The sequence below is a fragment of the Engystomops pustulosus genome, chromosome 6, assembly GCF_040894005.1.
Source record: "Engystomops pustulosus chromosome 6, aEngPut4.maternal, whole genome shotgun sequence".
Classification (NCBI taxonomy): Eukaryota; Metazoa; Chordata; class Amphibia; order Anura; family Leptodactylidae; genus Engystomops; species Engystomops pustulosus.
The window spans coordinates 171,134,623-171,152,455 of NC_092416.1; the positions used below are offsets into that span (position 1 = coordinate 171,134,623).

At 46.4% G+C, this 17,833-nt stretch overlaps 1 protein-coding gene across 1 annotated transcript; it reads left to right on the top strand.

The window, feature by feature from the left end:
• Positions 1 to 5,358: 5,358 nt before the first annotated feature.
• NHERF1 (NHERF family PDZ scaffold protein 1) lies at positions 5,359 to 13,667 on the top strand. Its single transcript, XM_072112385.1, has 7 exons — positions 5,359 to 5,659; positions 6,536 to 6,577; positions 9,533 to 9,694; positions 10,840 to 10,993; positions 11,527 to 11,567; positions 11,652 to 11,759; positions 12,905 to 13,667. The coding sequence occupies exons 1-7, from the start codon at positions 5,390 to 5,392 to the stop codon at positions 13,076 to 13,078; spliced, it is 951 nt and encodes a 316-aa protein (XP_071968486.1). The 5' UTR covers positions 5,359 to 5,389; the 3' UTR covers positions 13,079 to 13,667.
• Positions 13,668 to 17,833: the final 4,166 nt, after the last annotated feature.

Sequence of the window (17,833 nt, forward strand, 5' to 3'; positions counted from 1 at the left end):
GGAGATTTAGCTTTATGCAAGGGGAGAGGGGGGAGGGGGCTGCCTCCTATTGGTTTAACTAATGTTCCACATGACTAATATACATAGTATAACCTTCAACTGCTGATACAAAGAAGATGCTTTGTGATGACGCAGGTGTGACTCCATGCAGATCATTTATATACATTATTCAAAGATCTATGTATACATAATACTAAATGCCTTGGAGGACATCATTATGTTTGTCTCAGGTTACTAGCAAGTTGTCCTACATCCTCATGTCACCAGATTTTACCCCATTAAACTACCAGCCTTACAGGTCGCGGATGAAATGTCCTTTCTAGAATTCCCTTTTATTTTTACATGTAAAAATCTCCACCAAAGTCATGTGACAATGAGCAGAGAAGAGTCATATTTTACCTGAGATGAGTCAAGTTTAGAGGCTGCAGAGTAAGTGTCGCTTTACTCATCTCTCCATAGCACCTAGAAACATGCTTTTCTCATCCGGTTTGTAGTTCTCTGATCTACGGAACTGGAGATACAGACTGTTAAAGATAAAGCTGGGAATGTGAGCTGCAGATAAAAATTCTGTTTCTGTCCTTTTGTTTATCTCCGGTTCTGCAGAACAGAGAACCACAAGCCTGATACAATCTGAAAGATGAGATTCTTATCTTTCATATGACACCTGCAACATGTTTCTAGATACTCTAAATCAGAAGATAGTGGATTGACTCATCCCTGCAGCCTGTAAACTTGACTCATCTCAAGTAAAATATGGCTCTTCTCTGCTCATTTTCACATGACCATGGAGGAGTATTTTTTTTTTTTTAATAGGTAAACGGGTGAATTTCACATAAGAAGGACCCCCTACCTAAGGGGACTGGTAGTTTAATGGGGTAAAGACAAGTTCCCTTTAAGAGAATAAAGGCGGCTGTATTGATCGCCCCAGTTTACGATCATCAGGATGTTATTATTCTCTACTCTGACAATGATTTACCTGAGCACTTATCAGTCGCCTCTCCTGTATGGTTCAGCCCCGTGATTAATCCTCATTAGACGCCATTATTGATGGGCTGACGTTGGTTATTGCTGGGAGCAGAGGCGTAATGTGAAGCCACCGGGACCCGGCGTAAAATCTGTGCCCGACTATTATTTATATTACTGGTCTCCACATATGAGGAAGAGACTCCCTATGTGTCCCCTATGGCACCTGCTCCCTGATGTATTTTTTGGGGTGACCAAATGTTAAAACTCCGCCCCTCAGTGTGTTCTGACTCTCTGCACCCCCTTTTTGTTATTACTGAGCAAGAAAGTTTTGTGAGTTTTTACATTTTCTTCTCTTCACGTGACAGGGATTTGTTATGACCTACAGCCTCGAGGCAGCAGTGCTGTGCAATATTTTTGGTCGGTTTCTTCCCACCAGAAACTGGAAATAAATGACCTCTTACAGCGGAGCGCTCACCTCTCCTGACACAACTGGTTTAGTAACTACTTCCTGGGAAAATACTAAATCTGGAGCATCTCCGGCCACTGGGATATAATGGTGACACAGAGAGCCGTCAGCTCCTCGCTCCATCATTCAGCCCCTGCTGTGCACCGCTCTGAGGCCGGTGGGCGCTATGTGATGATGTCATCACTCCTCCTGAGAGCAGAATTGAAGAGAGTCTCTATAAGTGGTTGTTTTTTTTTCTAAAGGAGGAGGAGCCAAAAAAAGGTGGGTTGCATATTTTTTTATTTTGAGGCGAAATCGGCACTTGGCCTTCAAGTTGCCAACCCCGCAACTAATATGTGAAATAAGACCCAAAGCGGACTGTCAGGTGCAAGATGGGAGGACAATCCCATAAAGTGTACTAGATATCTAACCAGGTGCCGAGTTTTGGATTTGAGCAGGACCCTGATGTTATTTTCCTCCCCCGGTCTTGGTGACTCTACTTCGAGTCCTAACAGTGGGTGACCATAGTGGCCCCTGACACCTGCTCAGACTGGTTGCATATAATCCGCCCCTTCTACAATCGCTTAGCTCCTTCTAAGCCCTGACATCACCATCTTAGCTGGGCACAATGCCCACTTCCTCCCAAAACCCGGGATGTGGGCACAGCACAAATGGTATGGTCCACATCTCGTCTCTGTCATGGTCTTCAGGTGAGGTCCAGTACTGTGGTCATGGTTTACACAGCGACTCTGATGTTCTCCTGCAATGATTTCTGTATTACCATGAACTTCATGAGGGAAGTCGGGCTCCTGCTTATGGAACACACGTTCCCTCCTTACATTCCTTGGATACTTTGGGCTGCTCATTAATCCGAGGAGCAAAGTTCTTCTGCTGAATCCACTAATCACTCACTAATACTAACTCCACATTCTCTTTCGCCTTGATGTACTTAGCGAGTAAGCCAATGCCTGCCATACCATAGAGGCCCGGCTGTAGACTGCCCAGTTTCCGGGTGGTTGCCCCTCATCGGTACAGAGTAGGATTCTTGAATGAAAAGCATAGAAGAGGTTGTCTAACAATCCCTCGTAGTGCATAAGGGCTTCATAGGAGGGCTACCCATCTGCGCTCTTGACTTGACTCTTTCTCGATACGTGGTTGGCCAACTTTGGTCTCCAGGCTCATCTTAAAAAAAAAATTGAGGCTTCTCCATCATTCGCTTGTAGGAAGATGTTAATCAAGTGGTTCCTCTTTAAAATAAGACAACCGTAGACTTCAGTACAACTAACGCAAGCTTACTGAACATGACTGTAGACACAGAACCATCCTCCTCCAGCTAGCCCACCTACCACCAGGGTCGTATACATGTTTCCACAAAGATCAACCCCCTTGAAACACAAAGTAAAGAGAAGATGACAACATCAGGACGTCCAGGAGCCATTATAAAGTTGTTTGATTCACGACTTGGGTGTGTGGTGATTAAAGCAGCTTTGTGCTTGACCCTGGACGGCCCGGTGATGTTATCTGCTCCTATGACAACTTGGCCTCACTCAGTACAACAGAAGAACCGCTCCTCTTCAGAGGTTCACCTAGATTCACCAGCTAACCCTCTGATGATGTCTCCCAGCCCATAGTCTACCAATTTAATGGAATTGAGAACAAAAGAAGCTCCTGTAGGCACCAGATATGGATCATCCCGAATCACCAACATTTTTATCTATGCCTACTTCCAGTCACAACCTGTCAAGATGTCATAGTGCAGTGATGGCGAACCTTTTAGCGGCCGAGTGCCCAAACTGCAACCCAAACCCCCCCTTATTTATTGTGAGGTGCCAACCAAAAATGAAAGCAGTAACTTATTGCTCCCTGTTCCTCAACAACGTTTGATCATATGATTTTAGCTTCTTTCCAGTGTCCCTCTGGACAGCAGAGGCCAGCAGGAGGTCCTCCAAAGATAATTTGGCGCTGTCTACTCATTCTCCCTCTTCCTACAGTCCCACGTAGCGAAGTATCACTTTAATATATGTCTGAAAGCAGCATCTTTTATGTTGCTTGGAAATGCAGAAAGATTCTTTGAGTCTTGTCTGATGTGCTGGGGTAATGGCCCGAGTGCCCACAGAAAGGGCTCTGAGTGCCACCTCTGGCACCAGTGCCATAGGTTCGCCACCACTGTCATAGTGTATTAACATGTGTAGGGAGGGTGGTTCCGTCTCCCACCCATGTGTCTCCTTGTAAACCAGACATTGGTTGTCTTGCCCTGGATCTTTGCAGAACTGACACTACCTTCTGGGTCCCTATCCCGAACAGACCTCCCACCACTCTCCTACTTTGGACTCCTCAGAAGTACAGCCTTGGGCACTCTTGAGCTTATAGAGCTCTGGACCCTCATCTGATGGGAACCTCTTACAGTTGTGGGACAGTTCATCAGAAGCCCCAGGCTTAATGAAACATTCCAGGCATCGCAACACTCCCAGACCTGGTGGGAGTTAGAAACCACTTGAAGAACTAAATTAGACCAAGGGTCAGGTTGAGATAATAGAGGGTCAATGTAAAGGAACCCAATAGAGTCATTATCTGGGGACCCATGACAGCCATTCATTCTTCTACATGTTTGGTTCATCATCGACCACTACAGGGGTAAAGTGTGGCTGCTCGATGTAAGCCGGGGGTGAAGAATTTGGACCCACATTGACAGATTGCAACCCCTTCAGTTCAGCTTCTATGATACAGTCAGGACGGTAGGTTGGATCCAATACCGAAACAGACATAGAAGGCGCCATCTATTGTGTAGTGGTCAAGCTGGGGAACTGCAGCTCAGTACAATGCTATACAATGTACCAACCCTTCACCCCTACTGTATGAGTATACGCCATTAAATTTTTTTTATAGAGAATGTAGCAAAGTAAAATTTCTGATACTGTGTGTTACATGTTCTTACCAAGGCGCCGGAATAATAACCCCCTCCACATAAACAAGGCAGCGCACAAATATAATAATAGTCATTTCATGTCATGGCTGTGTTACTAACAATGTACATACAAGGCACCTGTCAGATTGGGGATGTTTGCTTTAGAAAATTCATTTATCCTTAAAGGGATATTTCATATTTGGATAATAGTCAGTGCAGGCGCCAACAGTGGGGTCGGGGCACCTAAGGACGTACATAAGGAATCCAGGGGGCTGTATCTAATGAATCCATAGGGGGTGAGGGGGCTTTACTGAAATTTTTAATGCCACCACGAGGTCACTGCAAAAGGGCCAACTGAGGCTCTGTCGCCAAGGGGCCTACTGAAACCTGGAGCCTCCCCTGAAAAAAGTCTCTCTCCTTACATCTCAATGCTGGAGATCTCTGACACCATTCTGTGGGATTCTGCCTGTGGTAAAACAAGGCAAAAGAGAGTGCACTGAGCCTCATGGCCACGCCCATAGTGCACCAAGTGCTAATCTGCAGGACACTTTCCTTACAAGGTCTTATGTTTAGCATAGATTCCCTTTTTGTACTGTTTCACCCCAACTCAACATTACACCTTTTTCCCTAACAATCATTTTTACAATTTAAAGGGGAACTCTTCAAGACTCCATATTCCATGGGGCTCGGTCTGGAGTAGTTCTATTTCACTACAGAATGTAACACGCGGACTGATAACGGGTCGCATTCCGCCGCACAGGGCCGGGAGATGCCAGCAGATGTGACAGGTGTCATGGCGGGTGACATTCCGCAGGTGACAACAAGCTGCGCGGTCACGTGGTGCGAGTGCGGGTCACGTGGGGGGATTAAAAGCGAGTAGTGGGCGCGGCGCACACTTTCCTCTCATTTGCATGATCGCTTTACTTTTTTTTTTTAACTATTCACTTTTCTCATCCAATCACGGCTTGGCATTGTCTCAGGCCCGGCCGCTGATTGGTCGGCGCTGCTGTCGCTTCGCGCGCTGGGTATAAGGGACGTTCCCGGAGAGTTGCGGGACAGCAGACCGGGAGGAGATGGCGGCGGAGCGGACGTGTGTGCTGGAGAAGGGCCCCGCCGGCTACGGCTTCCACCTGCACAGCGAGAAGAGCCGGCCGGGCCAGTACGTGCGGCTGGTGGAGCCGGGCTCCTCCGCGGAGAGGTCCGGGCTGCGGGCGGGGGACAGGCTGCTCCGGGTGTGCGGGGACGATGTGCGAGAGCTCGGGCACCAGCAGGTGGTCAGCAAGATCCGGGCTGCGACCGACAAGCTCGTCCTGCAGGTGGAGGCACCCGAGGACCCCCCTCAGGTATACCATGACGTCACCAGAGCTTGGGGAGTGACGTCACCTGCACCTGTTACCATCTACACATTCACCTCCTGCAACTTTGTAACTTTTCCTTGCGTCAAAGTTGCAGGAAACAGAATTTGGAGTGAGAGAGTTTCCTGGAGTGGAGCAGTGATTTGTTGGGTTTTGCAGTCACTTTTTTCTGTATCAATGACCCGTTTTTTAGGGAATGGGGCGAGGTTTTCCCCATCTGCAGGAAGTGTAACAGATTTCCCGGCTCCTCTCCAGGATGTTTACTATAGACATTGCTCTCCCTCTTCACATTACTGCACTAATGTTTATGACATGTTTTATGGTTCTGACCTGGTATTTGTCCCAGTTGTAACATTTTATGACTATTTATGGGGATATTGAGCAAAAACAAACCAGGAATCCATGTGTTTCATGACGCTGGTGCTGGGTGACCATCATGGGTCCCCCCCACTATCCTATTGTCCCATCTAAGGGTTTGGCCACATAAGATCTAATATAGGGCACCAAATTATCCCCACCCTGTATGGATCTCCCTGATCCGGTCTGCAGAATAGAGCAGCACGTGTACCTAATGAGGGGCTCTGGGCTCATAGGTGTTAATGGAGCCTGGAGCCCCTCAGGCTCATCTGCATAATTTTTAAACCTGACTTTCATACAAACAAGCACATAGGAGGCTTAAAGAGTGGCTCCAGCCAGAGGGGGCTCACACCAGTATGTCAGGGTGCTTGGTTTACAATTCTTCATCCTGGTGCACCCTGTTTTTAGGGCTTAATCTACATCCTGCAGCACCTGTCATTGTCTTATTGATGTCACAACTCTAAGAAAAGTTTCTCCTAACTTCCAAAACTTTTGTTCTTTCTCCAGGTTCCTAATGAGAAGGAGCCTGCAGCGCCGGTATCTGTAGAGGTGAGTATATAACATGGTATAGAAGTGTTACACGTGTGGACTGTTGTCGTATTGGTGGTTCTAGCTCTAGAGGTGTAGAGGTCAACTTTTTTAAGTTAAGGGAACCTGTCATCAGAAATTGTTCTTATAAACCACTAGCAGTATGTTGAGCAACTGAACAGCTTCCAGATGATGATTCTCTCATGGTCTGGTGTAGTTTTCCAGAAAATCAACTTTGAAGTGACATGTAAATCTGTTTTATGACGTCAAGGAGGTGGAGAGTTTAACACTGAAGTCAAGCTTTTCCTGCCTTAGAAAGCCCCCTTTGCTGTAATTGATTGCCCTGCATCCAGGGAAATCATTGATCAGATCTCCTGAAGTCCAGCGCATGATGTCAATCACACGGGGTGAGGTGTTCAGAGGCAGGGAGAGCTTGACTTCAATGTTAAAGGATACCTGTCATCAGGTCTGTCACTTGTCCTGTCACCACTACCTGTTGGAGCAGCTCACAAGGATCCCATCCCAGCCTTTATCTAGTTATTTCATACATTAATCATTATAAAATCATCTTTTCTTTATTATGTAAATGAGGCTGGTCACATGGTCAGAAGCAGTGATGTCACACTTGTTCCCCCTCCCCTCCCCCTGCTCATGTCTGTGTAATGTATAGTATAGCATTGCTGGTGTCTGTGCTGCATCTGCTGACATGCTGCATCCTCCTAATACAGAGACCGAGATCAGCTACACAAGTACCTGACATGTTCTGCTATAACATGGCTGCAGCCTGGAGCTGTTGTATATCTCCTATACACACACAGGCTGCAGGGGGCGCCAGCACCAGGAAGCACATCAATATACAGCCTCACATCATTATACAGGCTGTCAGTCATGCACTGAGGGTGTGGCTGTGCCTCCCACTCATGAATAAGGTGGACAGCTTGAATATGCTAATGCTTCATTGGACATTTCACAGGTCATTTGCATACAGCTTTAGGACCTCATTGCTTAGGTTTACAAGCATGTAGAGGGACAATGAAGGGATAGGCAATGCTCTCTAATGGCAGTTTATGAAAATACATTTAGTTTAGGGGGTTATTTTGCATGACGGGTTCTCTTTAAACTCTCCGCCTCCGTGACTTTATACATCCAACTTCAAAGTTGATTTTCTTGATGCCGACAAGATGGGTCATGGAAAAAACTTGATCCAGCAGCTGTTCAACTGCTTGACGACCTACAGGTAGTGGTTTATTAGGCCAATTTCTGATGATGGGTTCCCTTTAAATTTCCGAAAAACCCGTGTGATGGTACCAGCCGCTGGCACCTGGGAGTATAATACCGCCACTCACATGACCTGAGCTTCACTAGGGTCATTGGGCGTGAAGTTTGGGAAAAGGGTTTTTGTTTTTTTTTGGTTCAGATTTTGGAAGTGGATGTCTCCAGGGAAAACAAATCTGTCACTGAAATAAATGGAAGTCAAAATCTGTTGTGTAATTTTATCCCATTTGTATTTGTGCACCAAAAAAAAAAAATCTGTTGCCTGGGTCATGCGCACCACTTTATCAATAGGTAAATGGAGATTGGGCTGAACTTTTTGCTCTACCCAAACCCGGCTGTAGCTGGTGTAGGTGTGTTGCAAACTAATCAGGTGGTTTGGCAAAATTAAGAGGTGGCACATCTAAACACCTTCATTGCTTGGAGCGGTTCAGGAAGAGAATAAAAGGCCATTTTTTTGGCACCAGAATGGCTCATCCCTGTATTGGTTGATGTAGCTGCCCCTCCCACTGACCCATTATCCAATCAGCACTGAGCAGTTTGCACATGTGACAATAGTCCTGCTTCAATCACTTGGTACCTAGTCAGCAGCAGGTACTGAAGGTACCAGTTATAGCAGTGGTAACAGAACCAGAGATCCAGTCCCATGTAGTGAAAATAATGGACACGACTAACTATTCCTTTGCTACAATGGGGTTTAGCCACTTGTGTGTACAATTACTTTGCTTTTTACGCCTCAATACATCGGCCCCATAGTCAGCCAAGATCTATTTCGGAACACTTTCCCAAACAAATGACATTCCTCAACGTTTTCCTATTATCCGACACTATAAACACTGATTGGACCATATCAGTCTGTGTAGTGACGCCCCCTAAGGTAACGCCCATTTGTCAGTTTTTAAGGACCTCCTTAAAGGGGAATGTACAGGTATCCTCCTAATATGAGGATACCTGATGACTAATGACTGTGCAGGGTGATTGGCTATGACCTGTGGGTCCTGATGACTAGACCAGGGTCATAATATTTGCTGGTTGCCTGGACTCCACTTATATCCAGGGTGTGGTGTATTCTCCCCACGCCTGGTCTGTAGGGTACTGATACCAGCCCTTTAGGGCAGCTGATTAGCATTCACTTTGCTTGGGTTATGTGCCCCCCTGTTGGTGGTAATGGGCACATCACAGTATGAATAGCTGCTGTACAGGGTGACTCACAGCTCTGCACACTAGAAGGTGCTTGTAGATGACTTGTATTGTAACCATTGAGGGTTTCTCTGTTCTGCGCCCGCATGCAGCTTTAACACTTTTCTGTATGTTTGCGGCTTCATATCCTCCACCCGTCTCGGTGGCTTCAGCACTTCCTCTTGTGTAACGGCCAAGTAATGAGCGGAGGCGCCTCCTGCGTCTTAGTATTCAGTGCAGGTCACGGGCAGGGGAAAAGTTTTGTTCTGTAGACAGTTTGAGAAAGTGTAGAGGTGCCAGGCGAGGATGGCACTGCCCTGCCTGGCATGTCTAGGCTTGTATGGGATGGCATAAGTGTCTATGCCCTGCGTGGTGACGGGGATCCTAGTACGGTGCAGAGGGTGTAGCCTCCCATCCTAATCTTGTTTGCTTGGGTGGTGCTAAGGAGTTCTCCCGAATGTTGGGTGACAACCTTGACAAACAAACATGAGTGTGGACTCTATGAATGTGAGTTTCTCTCTGCAGAGTGAAGGACGTCCCAGGCTGTGCACCATGAAGAAGGGCTCCGGCGGCTATGGCTTCAATCTGCACAGCGACAAGCATCACCCTGGGCAGTACATCCGAGCTGTGGACCCCGACTCCCCTGCTGAGCGGGCAGGACTACGTCCTAAGGATCGAATAGTGGAGGTACGGGGTATAACTGGACTTCATCTGTGGTCCAGAGGAGGGCAAGGGTTTGCAGTGTGGACTGGTATTGGGCACCTATTGGTGATATACCACCTTATGGGAGCCCTCCCCATCTAGACTGCATTATGTGGGTGTCCTTTGAGATCTGGGTGTTGGACCCCACTGTCATGTCCTAAAATGGGCTGGTACCAGATCAAGGAGGTTATCCTTTGGGTAGTGGAGACCCTCCTGCTGCTTTTGAGATCCATTTTTAGGTATAGGGATAAATGAAATTTCATGTCTGACCACCCATCAAATAAATCTAAGGGACATTGTCACCAGGTTTTACCCCAATAAACTACTCTGTGGGTGAGATATCACTTAAAAAGGAATTCTATTAAACATTTCATCCTCTACCTGAAGGGCTTAGAGTCCTATTTTACCTGAGAGGAGTCAAGTTTAGGGGCTGCATGGGGAGTGCCTATGTCTTGGGTTCTAAAGAAGCTAGAATCATTGGTTCTGCTCTCAGATTAGAGAATTTCTTTCAAACAACATCAAGCTTGTCCTCCTGGGAGCTACAGACATTTGGTTCAGCTGGATGTAGAGCTGTGTCCTAAATTTTATTTCTTGAGCGCTAAAGAATAGTGTCCTTCTCTCCCCGTTATCTACTAGATGGATGACCTAGTGTGTAGGATGTATTCAGCCCTGGCTGTGGAACATGTTAATGTTTAACCTTTAAAACTGGACGCTGTGTAATACCTCTTTGTACCTGTGGGGGCACTGCTGGGAAATTGAACACTCGCTTTAAAGGGGTTGGTCATTACCTGATTTTTTTTTTTTTTTTTTTTTTTTGTGGGCAGGATATTAAGTTACTTAACAATATAAATGTAGTAAAAGTTTTGCTCTTTAATGATATGTAAAGTGAAGCCTCCTGTCTTTTACTTCATCAGCTAGAGATTCCTGTCCATAAAATGGAGGTTCATGTGATCTGTCCATATACAATCGCCCTGCCATGACTTGTGTTCATGAATACTATCATAAGCTCCTGGCAGGGCGATTGTTCTTGGTTAGAGATCACATGACCTAAATATTGTCTACTGCTGGCCCTGTAAGAAGTCGGTAGGTGATCCTTCTAGTCCTGACAACGCGGCTCCCGTTTCTTTCAGGTAAATGGGGAAAGCATGTTGGGTAAACCACACGGTGACGTGGTGACCGCCATAAAGTCCGGGGGCGATGAGACGACTCTGCTCGTGGTGGATCCGGAGACTGATAAATACTTCCAGGAATGTCATGTGACCCCCGGACGGGAACACTTGACAGGTGAGAGATGGGATTGTGAGGGATTGGCGTCTGTCCCCCTCCCCCGGCCACAATCTTCTTATCCGGATTATAAGGAATAGATCTGAGCGCAATGTTCTCCGGGGGTGGATGGAGGAGGCCAGCTATTTGCTCATCTTGCAGTTTTGCTTTTGATCTGAGCCCTTCCTGACTTCTGAGCCTCCGATATAGCCGGACACAATGGAGGCTTATTCTCCTGTACACAGACGGATTGGGTTACTATGGGGACCTGACGAATCTCCTACATTTGGAGTTTGAGTGCCAGAGGACATTCATTAAACATGTACATCACTGTAGTATGTGTCAGCACTGTAAGGGCACAGTGGGATCAGCTGTTTCTTTGAAGCAATGTTAATCAGCTGATCGCTTGGGTGCTGGGTGTCATACCCCCTCCTATCTGATATCCAGCACCTATACTTTGTATTGATGATCGATTCTAGAATCCCCCTTTATAGACTTCACTTTACAAGTGAAAAGTGTTAAAATTAATTCAACACTTTATATTTTTTTTTAAGGTCCTTTGCCGCAAAAAGTCACCAATGGAGGCATTGAGAAGGTAAGTTTGTGCCTGACTTGTCTTGGTGTTGCTACTTGCCTTATGTGTGAGTGACTAGTAACCTTCTATTGTCTTTTGTTGCAGGAGGAGAAGTCGGAAGGACCCCCAGAGTATGAGAGTCCTAGTGACTCCCCCCTTTCTTCTCCAGAGCCCCTGACGGTAGATGCATCCCCCACACTGGAGAGCCGAAAGGTAACTACTACGGCTGAGGATACAATCGGGTTAGGTGGCTCCTCACGTGCATGCCTGGCACAGCAGGGGGTGCATGTAGTGGTGAGGAAAGTAAGGCTTTACCACCTCCTGTGGTCAGAAATCTCCTCCTACTTTGTGGGTCCTCACACTTTACTATTGGTTGTTTATTGATAATCACCAGGAGGGTGGTAATCAGTATCAAGTTGGTGAGGGTCTAGGGCCCCATGCACATGGGATGTATGGATGCACCACTTAGATGTATTACAACACCCATAGAAGTCTATGGCACCCAGTCAGTGTACACCACACAATGATTGAGGTGGGTGGCCACCCAGGTGAACATATGACGCCTGATGTATAAGGGGCCTAACACTTTCTAATGTCAGTCATCTTATAACTACAGCTGTGGCCATGTCAGACTACCATGCACAGCGCCTCACATTGTATAGTGGCTGTGCTTGATAGTGCAGCTCTCATAAATTGTAATGCTACTGAGTTTTAAAGGAAATCTAGCATCCAAATCCATCACAATAAACCATCTAAACTTACTTTTAGATCTGTTATAATATGTCTTATCCATGGCTTCCCTCCTTCTAAAATCTACTTTTAAAATTATGCTAATGAACCAGAAGGGGCCCTGGGATTGTTACCAGAGGCCCTCAGTGCTGCTACACTTTCTCCTCTTTGCTCCCTCACACTTCTTGATGTATGGCAGCAGGGGGGAGTGCTGCTGTCTGTGAAGCTGCAGCAGAGGGGCTCTGGTAACTCCCCAGAGCCCTTCTGTCATTAGCATAATTTTTAAAGTTTACTTTAGAAGGAAGGAGTCCATAGATATAAGATTACCAGTCACAGTTCCTGGATCTATGAGTAAGTGCCCCTGGTATATCAGGATGGATTTTGATGGTAGATTTCCTTTAAATTACCTCTTTAATAGATGTGCCCCAGCTGTTTTGTGGGTGAGCCCTCACCTGTCTTGTGAGAATACAGATCTCTCACCTCTCCTACATTGTCAGTGTCTTGTATAGCAAACAGCACAGCGCCGGCTCCTGCGTCCCGTGTATCACAAGGTCATTCTATTTCCCCTGTTATTATTACAAACATCACCTGCAACTCTAAAACCCAGTTGCAATTTTTTTCTATTGCAGGATATTTCAGAATCTGGCCCAGTGCCCAACAACGAGCCCGTGCCTGAAGCCGAATCCCTGGACCTCAACCTGTCACTGGCCGACGCCAAGGAGCGAGCCCACCAAAAGCGTTCCCAAAAAAAGGCCCCGCCTATGGACTGGAGTAAGAGGAAAGAGGTGTTTAGCAGCCTGTGAGACCCTACGGCCCCCTGTCTGCACCCAGCAATGTTCCTGTGATATGAATCAGCGTATTCCCAGCACCCTGTTCCCGGTTGTTACCCCCTGTTCTGCAGGGGCGGTCCGTGAAAGATGTTATCCTGTGAATCGGTCCACGTTTATCTGGAGCGCAAAGTGGGACAATACAGCCGCAACGCTCCGCGCTAAAAGTTATTGAATGGTGGTGGTTTGGATGGGGTCACCGTCATTTGGGGGTCATCAATCACAATGGCAGAGGACCTCCTCTGTTTTCATATAAAGCACTGATGGCGATCGCCGGTCCCTGACACCTACGGCACGACCCCCAATCACCGGATCGCTGTGGTGATGTCACCTCCTCGGTGTCTTGTCGGAAGAAGCCTTTCATTCCATGGCTGGAGCCAGATCTCCTCTCTATTTAGAGGCTTAAAAGCTGCATTTTTCTTAGAAAAGTTCCATTTCAGAGACTTACGGTCCTGCTGAATTTCCAGTTTTTCACTGATTTTTGTCTGGAAGGTTTTCTAATGGTTTGTAAAACTGTCACCAGATATTTTGCTATGTAGCTGAATACAGATAACTTTACTTTTAACCTTTTTTTTTGTACTGGATTATTGAGTTTATGCGATGGGAGAAGGGGGGAGGTGGAGACTGTAACAGTCTGTGAAGCTGAAGCATGGAGGGCCTCTGGTAACCACCTCAGAAGCCCTTCTGATTCATTAGCATAATTTTAACATAATATATGAATAACACGATTACAAGTCAGTGCCTGGATCTAGGAGTAGGCGTCCCTGGTTTATTATGCTTGACTTTGATGGTAAAGCTTTTTTAAAGTAGTCATGCAATCTGTGCATGCTACCACCTATCCACAGGTTAACAAGTAGATTGAGGTTCCAGAAAGTGGGGGTGGGTTTCTGTTTTCACTAATCGAGCATGTGTCCTGATGCTCCAATTATTACTATGGGGGTGGTCAGATGCCGGATCTGTGTTCAGCACCTTTAACGAGTCCTGGAGATAACCAAGCGCCGTGTCCAGCGCTCCCCTAGCACAAAATGGAGTGGCATGACTCATGCCTGACCTGTTCCATGAATTAGTAAGAACAGGATCACCCAGTTTCTGGATCACTGGAGGTCCCTGCCATTGGGCCCTCACTTATCTCCTACCCAAGAGGAGATAACAACTTAATCCCTTATGTTTGGGAGAACATAAGGCAAAGTCACTCATGCTATGTGCCTCATACCATGTGATCTGTCTTTGGTCCCCAGTTCTCTTGATTTTGGTGAGGGCCCAGCAGTAGGACCCCCAGCGGTTCTCTTGTTTGAGAGAACTAGTTCTTTCCTGTCCATAGCCAAGTATATCCTGCCCTATACTTCCCCCTTGCTATTGATTTGGCCTTTCCAAAATTCTCTACTTGAGCAGTGGCCTCGGTGACTCTTTTGGGCATCTACCAGCAGACCAAATGTATTTCACCTTCGCGTGTTGGGCATGGGAATCTTAAAGAGCAGATCCTGCCAGTGGGGGCGCACACACACCAGTACGTCAGGGTGCTTGGTTTACAATCCTTCATCCTGGTGGTAGATGTCCTCTACGATGGGAAGGGGGTGTGACAACTTCTACGTCTGTTCTCTCTAATCTCACAATATCTTCTGAAACAGATGGCTTCTGGCTAATCCTGTTTACTTTATGGTCTCTGACTTGCACTATATAACAAAGTTGCATTTGTAGAGAAATACCCCAAATTCTTTAATTCATTCAGACTTGTACTATGGGGAATTTGTGCCCCATAAAAATGTACAAATTTCTAAGTATTGAATCTGGGGCCAGACAAGCAAGACCCATATAGACTGTCTGGCCCCAGAATCAACTTAAAGGGGTTTTCCCACAAATGTTGGGCCCTATTCCGTGGATAGGGCTTAATTTGCTGATCAGTGGAGGTATTGGTGATGAGACCCCCCACAGATCACGAAAACAAGGACTAATCCTGTCCCACATACCTCAGTTGGACCCTTCGTCGCTATATCAGATTATTGTAGCAGGCGGCCGTGCATGACCGTTCGGCTCCATTAATCTCTATGGAGCTGACAGATCGCCGATGCATGCATCTTTTCTGGCCTTTTACACAAATTTGGTTCACGTACGAATTGGCTGTAGAGATAAAAATGAGTGCAATAGAAAACGTACAGAGAACCAGAGCCCCTCAGCTTTGTAGCTTCACATGCTGTTACACTGTCTTGCAACCTACCCCTTGCCTCATTTAATCTCACACACAGTAGTAGGGGGACATTCTCCTGCACAGTGTAACAGCCTATGAAGCTAAAGCCAAGATGTACTGTGGTAATGCCATATATGAACCATTAGAAGATTACCACAGTCACGGTGCCTGGATCTGAGTAGGTGTCCCTGATTGGATCACAATGGATTTTGATGGTAGATTTCCATAAAAGTGCCTTTCTCTATGCTGGTTTTACATGTGGAGTGACTTGGATGCTGCTCAACACACTTTAAGATTTGCACCTGCCAAGTGCTCTGGTCCCAGTTTTCAAGTCTGTTTTGCTAATAAACATTTTATTAGATGAGTTGATGATAAATGGAGGGAGCACACATCCAAAAAAGGAGAACATTGTAGATACTAACATTCACTGCAGGATGCTATAGGGGGGCTTCTTATGGCTTACAATGTGGAAGAGGAAAGGGGTGCATGTACTCCATGCAGGGCTGGTGAAGTGGTCCTTACATTTATTTTAATGACATTTGTCACAGAACATCAAGTTTGTGTAAAGTAGAATACTACCATTTTCAGAAAATTTTCACATGAGTTGTGGTGTACATATGTATTGGGCCCCCTGTACTCTGATCCTAAAAAATAGTCACCTCGTTAGTAAAACAAGACCTCAGCGGTTTGTTAGAGAACATTAGTGAACAGCGTCGTGAAACCCCCCGGATCACACCAGGCAGCAGAATTGTTGTAGAGGGTATTGCAGGGTTTGGTTTAACACAAAACAGCCCTAGTTCTGAACACCTCACACAGCACTGATCAGTGCTTTCTGGGGTATGAATACCTTTGCAACCCATTGGGCGTCATTTACTAAGGGCCCGATTTGTGTTTTCCCGACGTGTTACCCGAATATTTCCGATTTGCACCAACTTCCCCTGAATTGCCCTGGGATTTTGGCGCACGCGATCGGATTGTGGCGCATCGGCGCCGGCATGCACGCGATGGAAATCGGGGGGCCTGGCCGAACGAAAACCCAACGGATTCGGGAAAAACCGCCGCATTTAAAAAAAAAAAAAAAAAAAAAAAAAAGTTGCGAAAATTGCACTTACCTTCACTCAGCCCGGCTCAGCGTATTCCAGTGCGTTCCGATGCTCTTCAGCGCAGCAGCGCCACCTGGTGGACAGTGTACGAACTACCTTAATAAATCCCGTCCGGACCAGAATCCAGCGCAGAGAACGCGCCGCTGGATCGCGAATGGACCGGGTAAGTAAATCTGCCCCATTGTATTCCCCTTGTGGTGAACTCGTCACATACAGGGATTCTCAGGAAAATTTCCTAAAAGGTACTAGATAGATTTCATCCCCCTGTCCTCCATAATAATAATTCTATATATATATATATATATATAGCGCACACATATTACGCAGTGCTGCACGGATCACATCAGTTCCTGTCCCCAATGGGGCTCACAATCTAATCAACCTACCAGTATCTTTTGGAGTGTGGGAGGAAACCGGAGGACCCGGAGGAAACCCATGCAAACACAAAGAACATACAAACTATTTGCAGGTATGTTGTGCCATTGGTTGTAAAAAAAAAAAAAAAAAAAAATTCTTCCTAATTATTTCACATCTTTGTACCTACTTTGTGCCCACAGACCCATTATACACAAAGGGGTTCTTCATTGGTTTTGGGTCCCGGATGACTCTGTACACAGATGTAACATGGAGCAAAGTGGTGTAAACCAGTCTGTTTATGGCCGCCTCAAAACCATCTACATGAGCCCTTATTTGGTGACCAATCCGGGTGCGTTCGTTCAAGGTCCCTCTGTGTACAGTGACTAAGGTGAGATATGGGGAGTCCTGCCCGTCCCATGGTGTACACAGGGAGGTCCCGGCTGGTATCTGCTGCCCCTCCACTGTATTTGTATTCCGGGTGGAAGCAGCATGGCACTCAGGTGCGTCATCTACCTGAGGGAACTGAATGGACCCGACCTCAGATACCTCGGGGGCGCACGTGCCAGGACACGTGGGCAAAGTTATAGAACTTATAATCCTACTAACAAGGTAGTAGAAGGAACACCCCGGAATGTGGAGGCCTCAACGGATTCCATGGATTGTTCTCCGTCATCCATGGAATCTTCAATGTAACAGCAGTGACACTTCACCTCTCTTTAAAAGGTTTTTGAATGTGTAAATGGCTTAATGTACTTTACACCTTCCTTCCCCTCCATCAGTTCCTACTTAGGATCCTTTATTATTACGCTCCACAGATTCCGATTTGGTATTTTTTCTCTCGCCCCCATCATTACAGAGCGATCAGCTTTAGTGTTTGAATGCATCTAATGTCAAATGGGTGGTACCAGGGTTTTCTGCTCCATATAAGGACCACCCACTTGACAATAGAAAGTCTATTAACGGAAAGGATTGCTCAGGAACGATAGAGACTGTCTCCTGCCAGGGCTGATATCTTACCCTCACTGCAGGTCGCCCTGTCTGGTTTGTTCTCATTCTAACTCTGCTCTTCAAGCTGCAACTTTTACC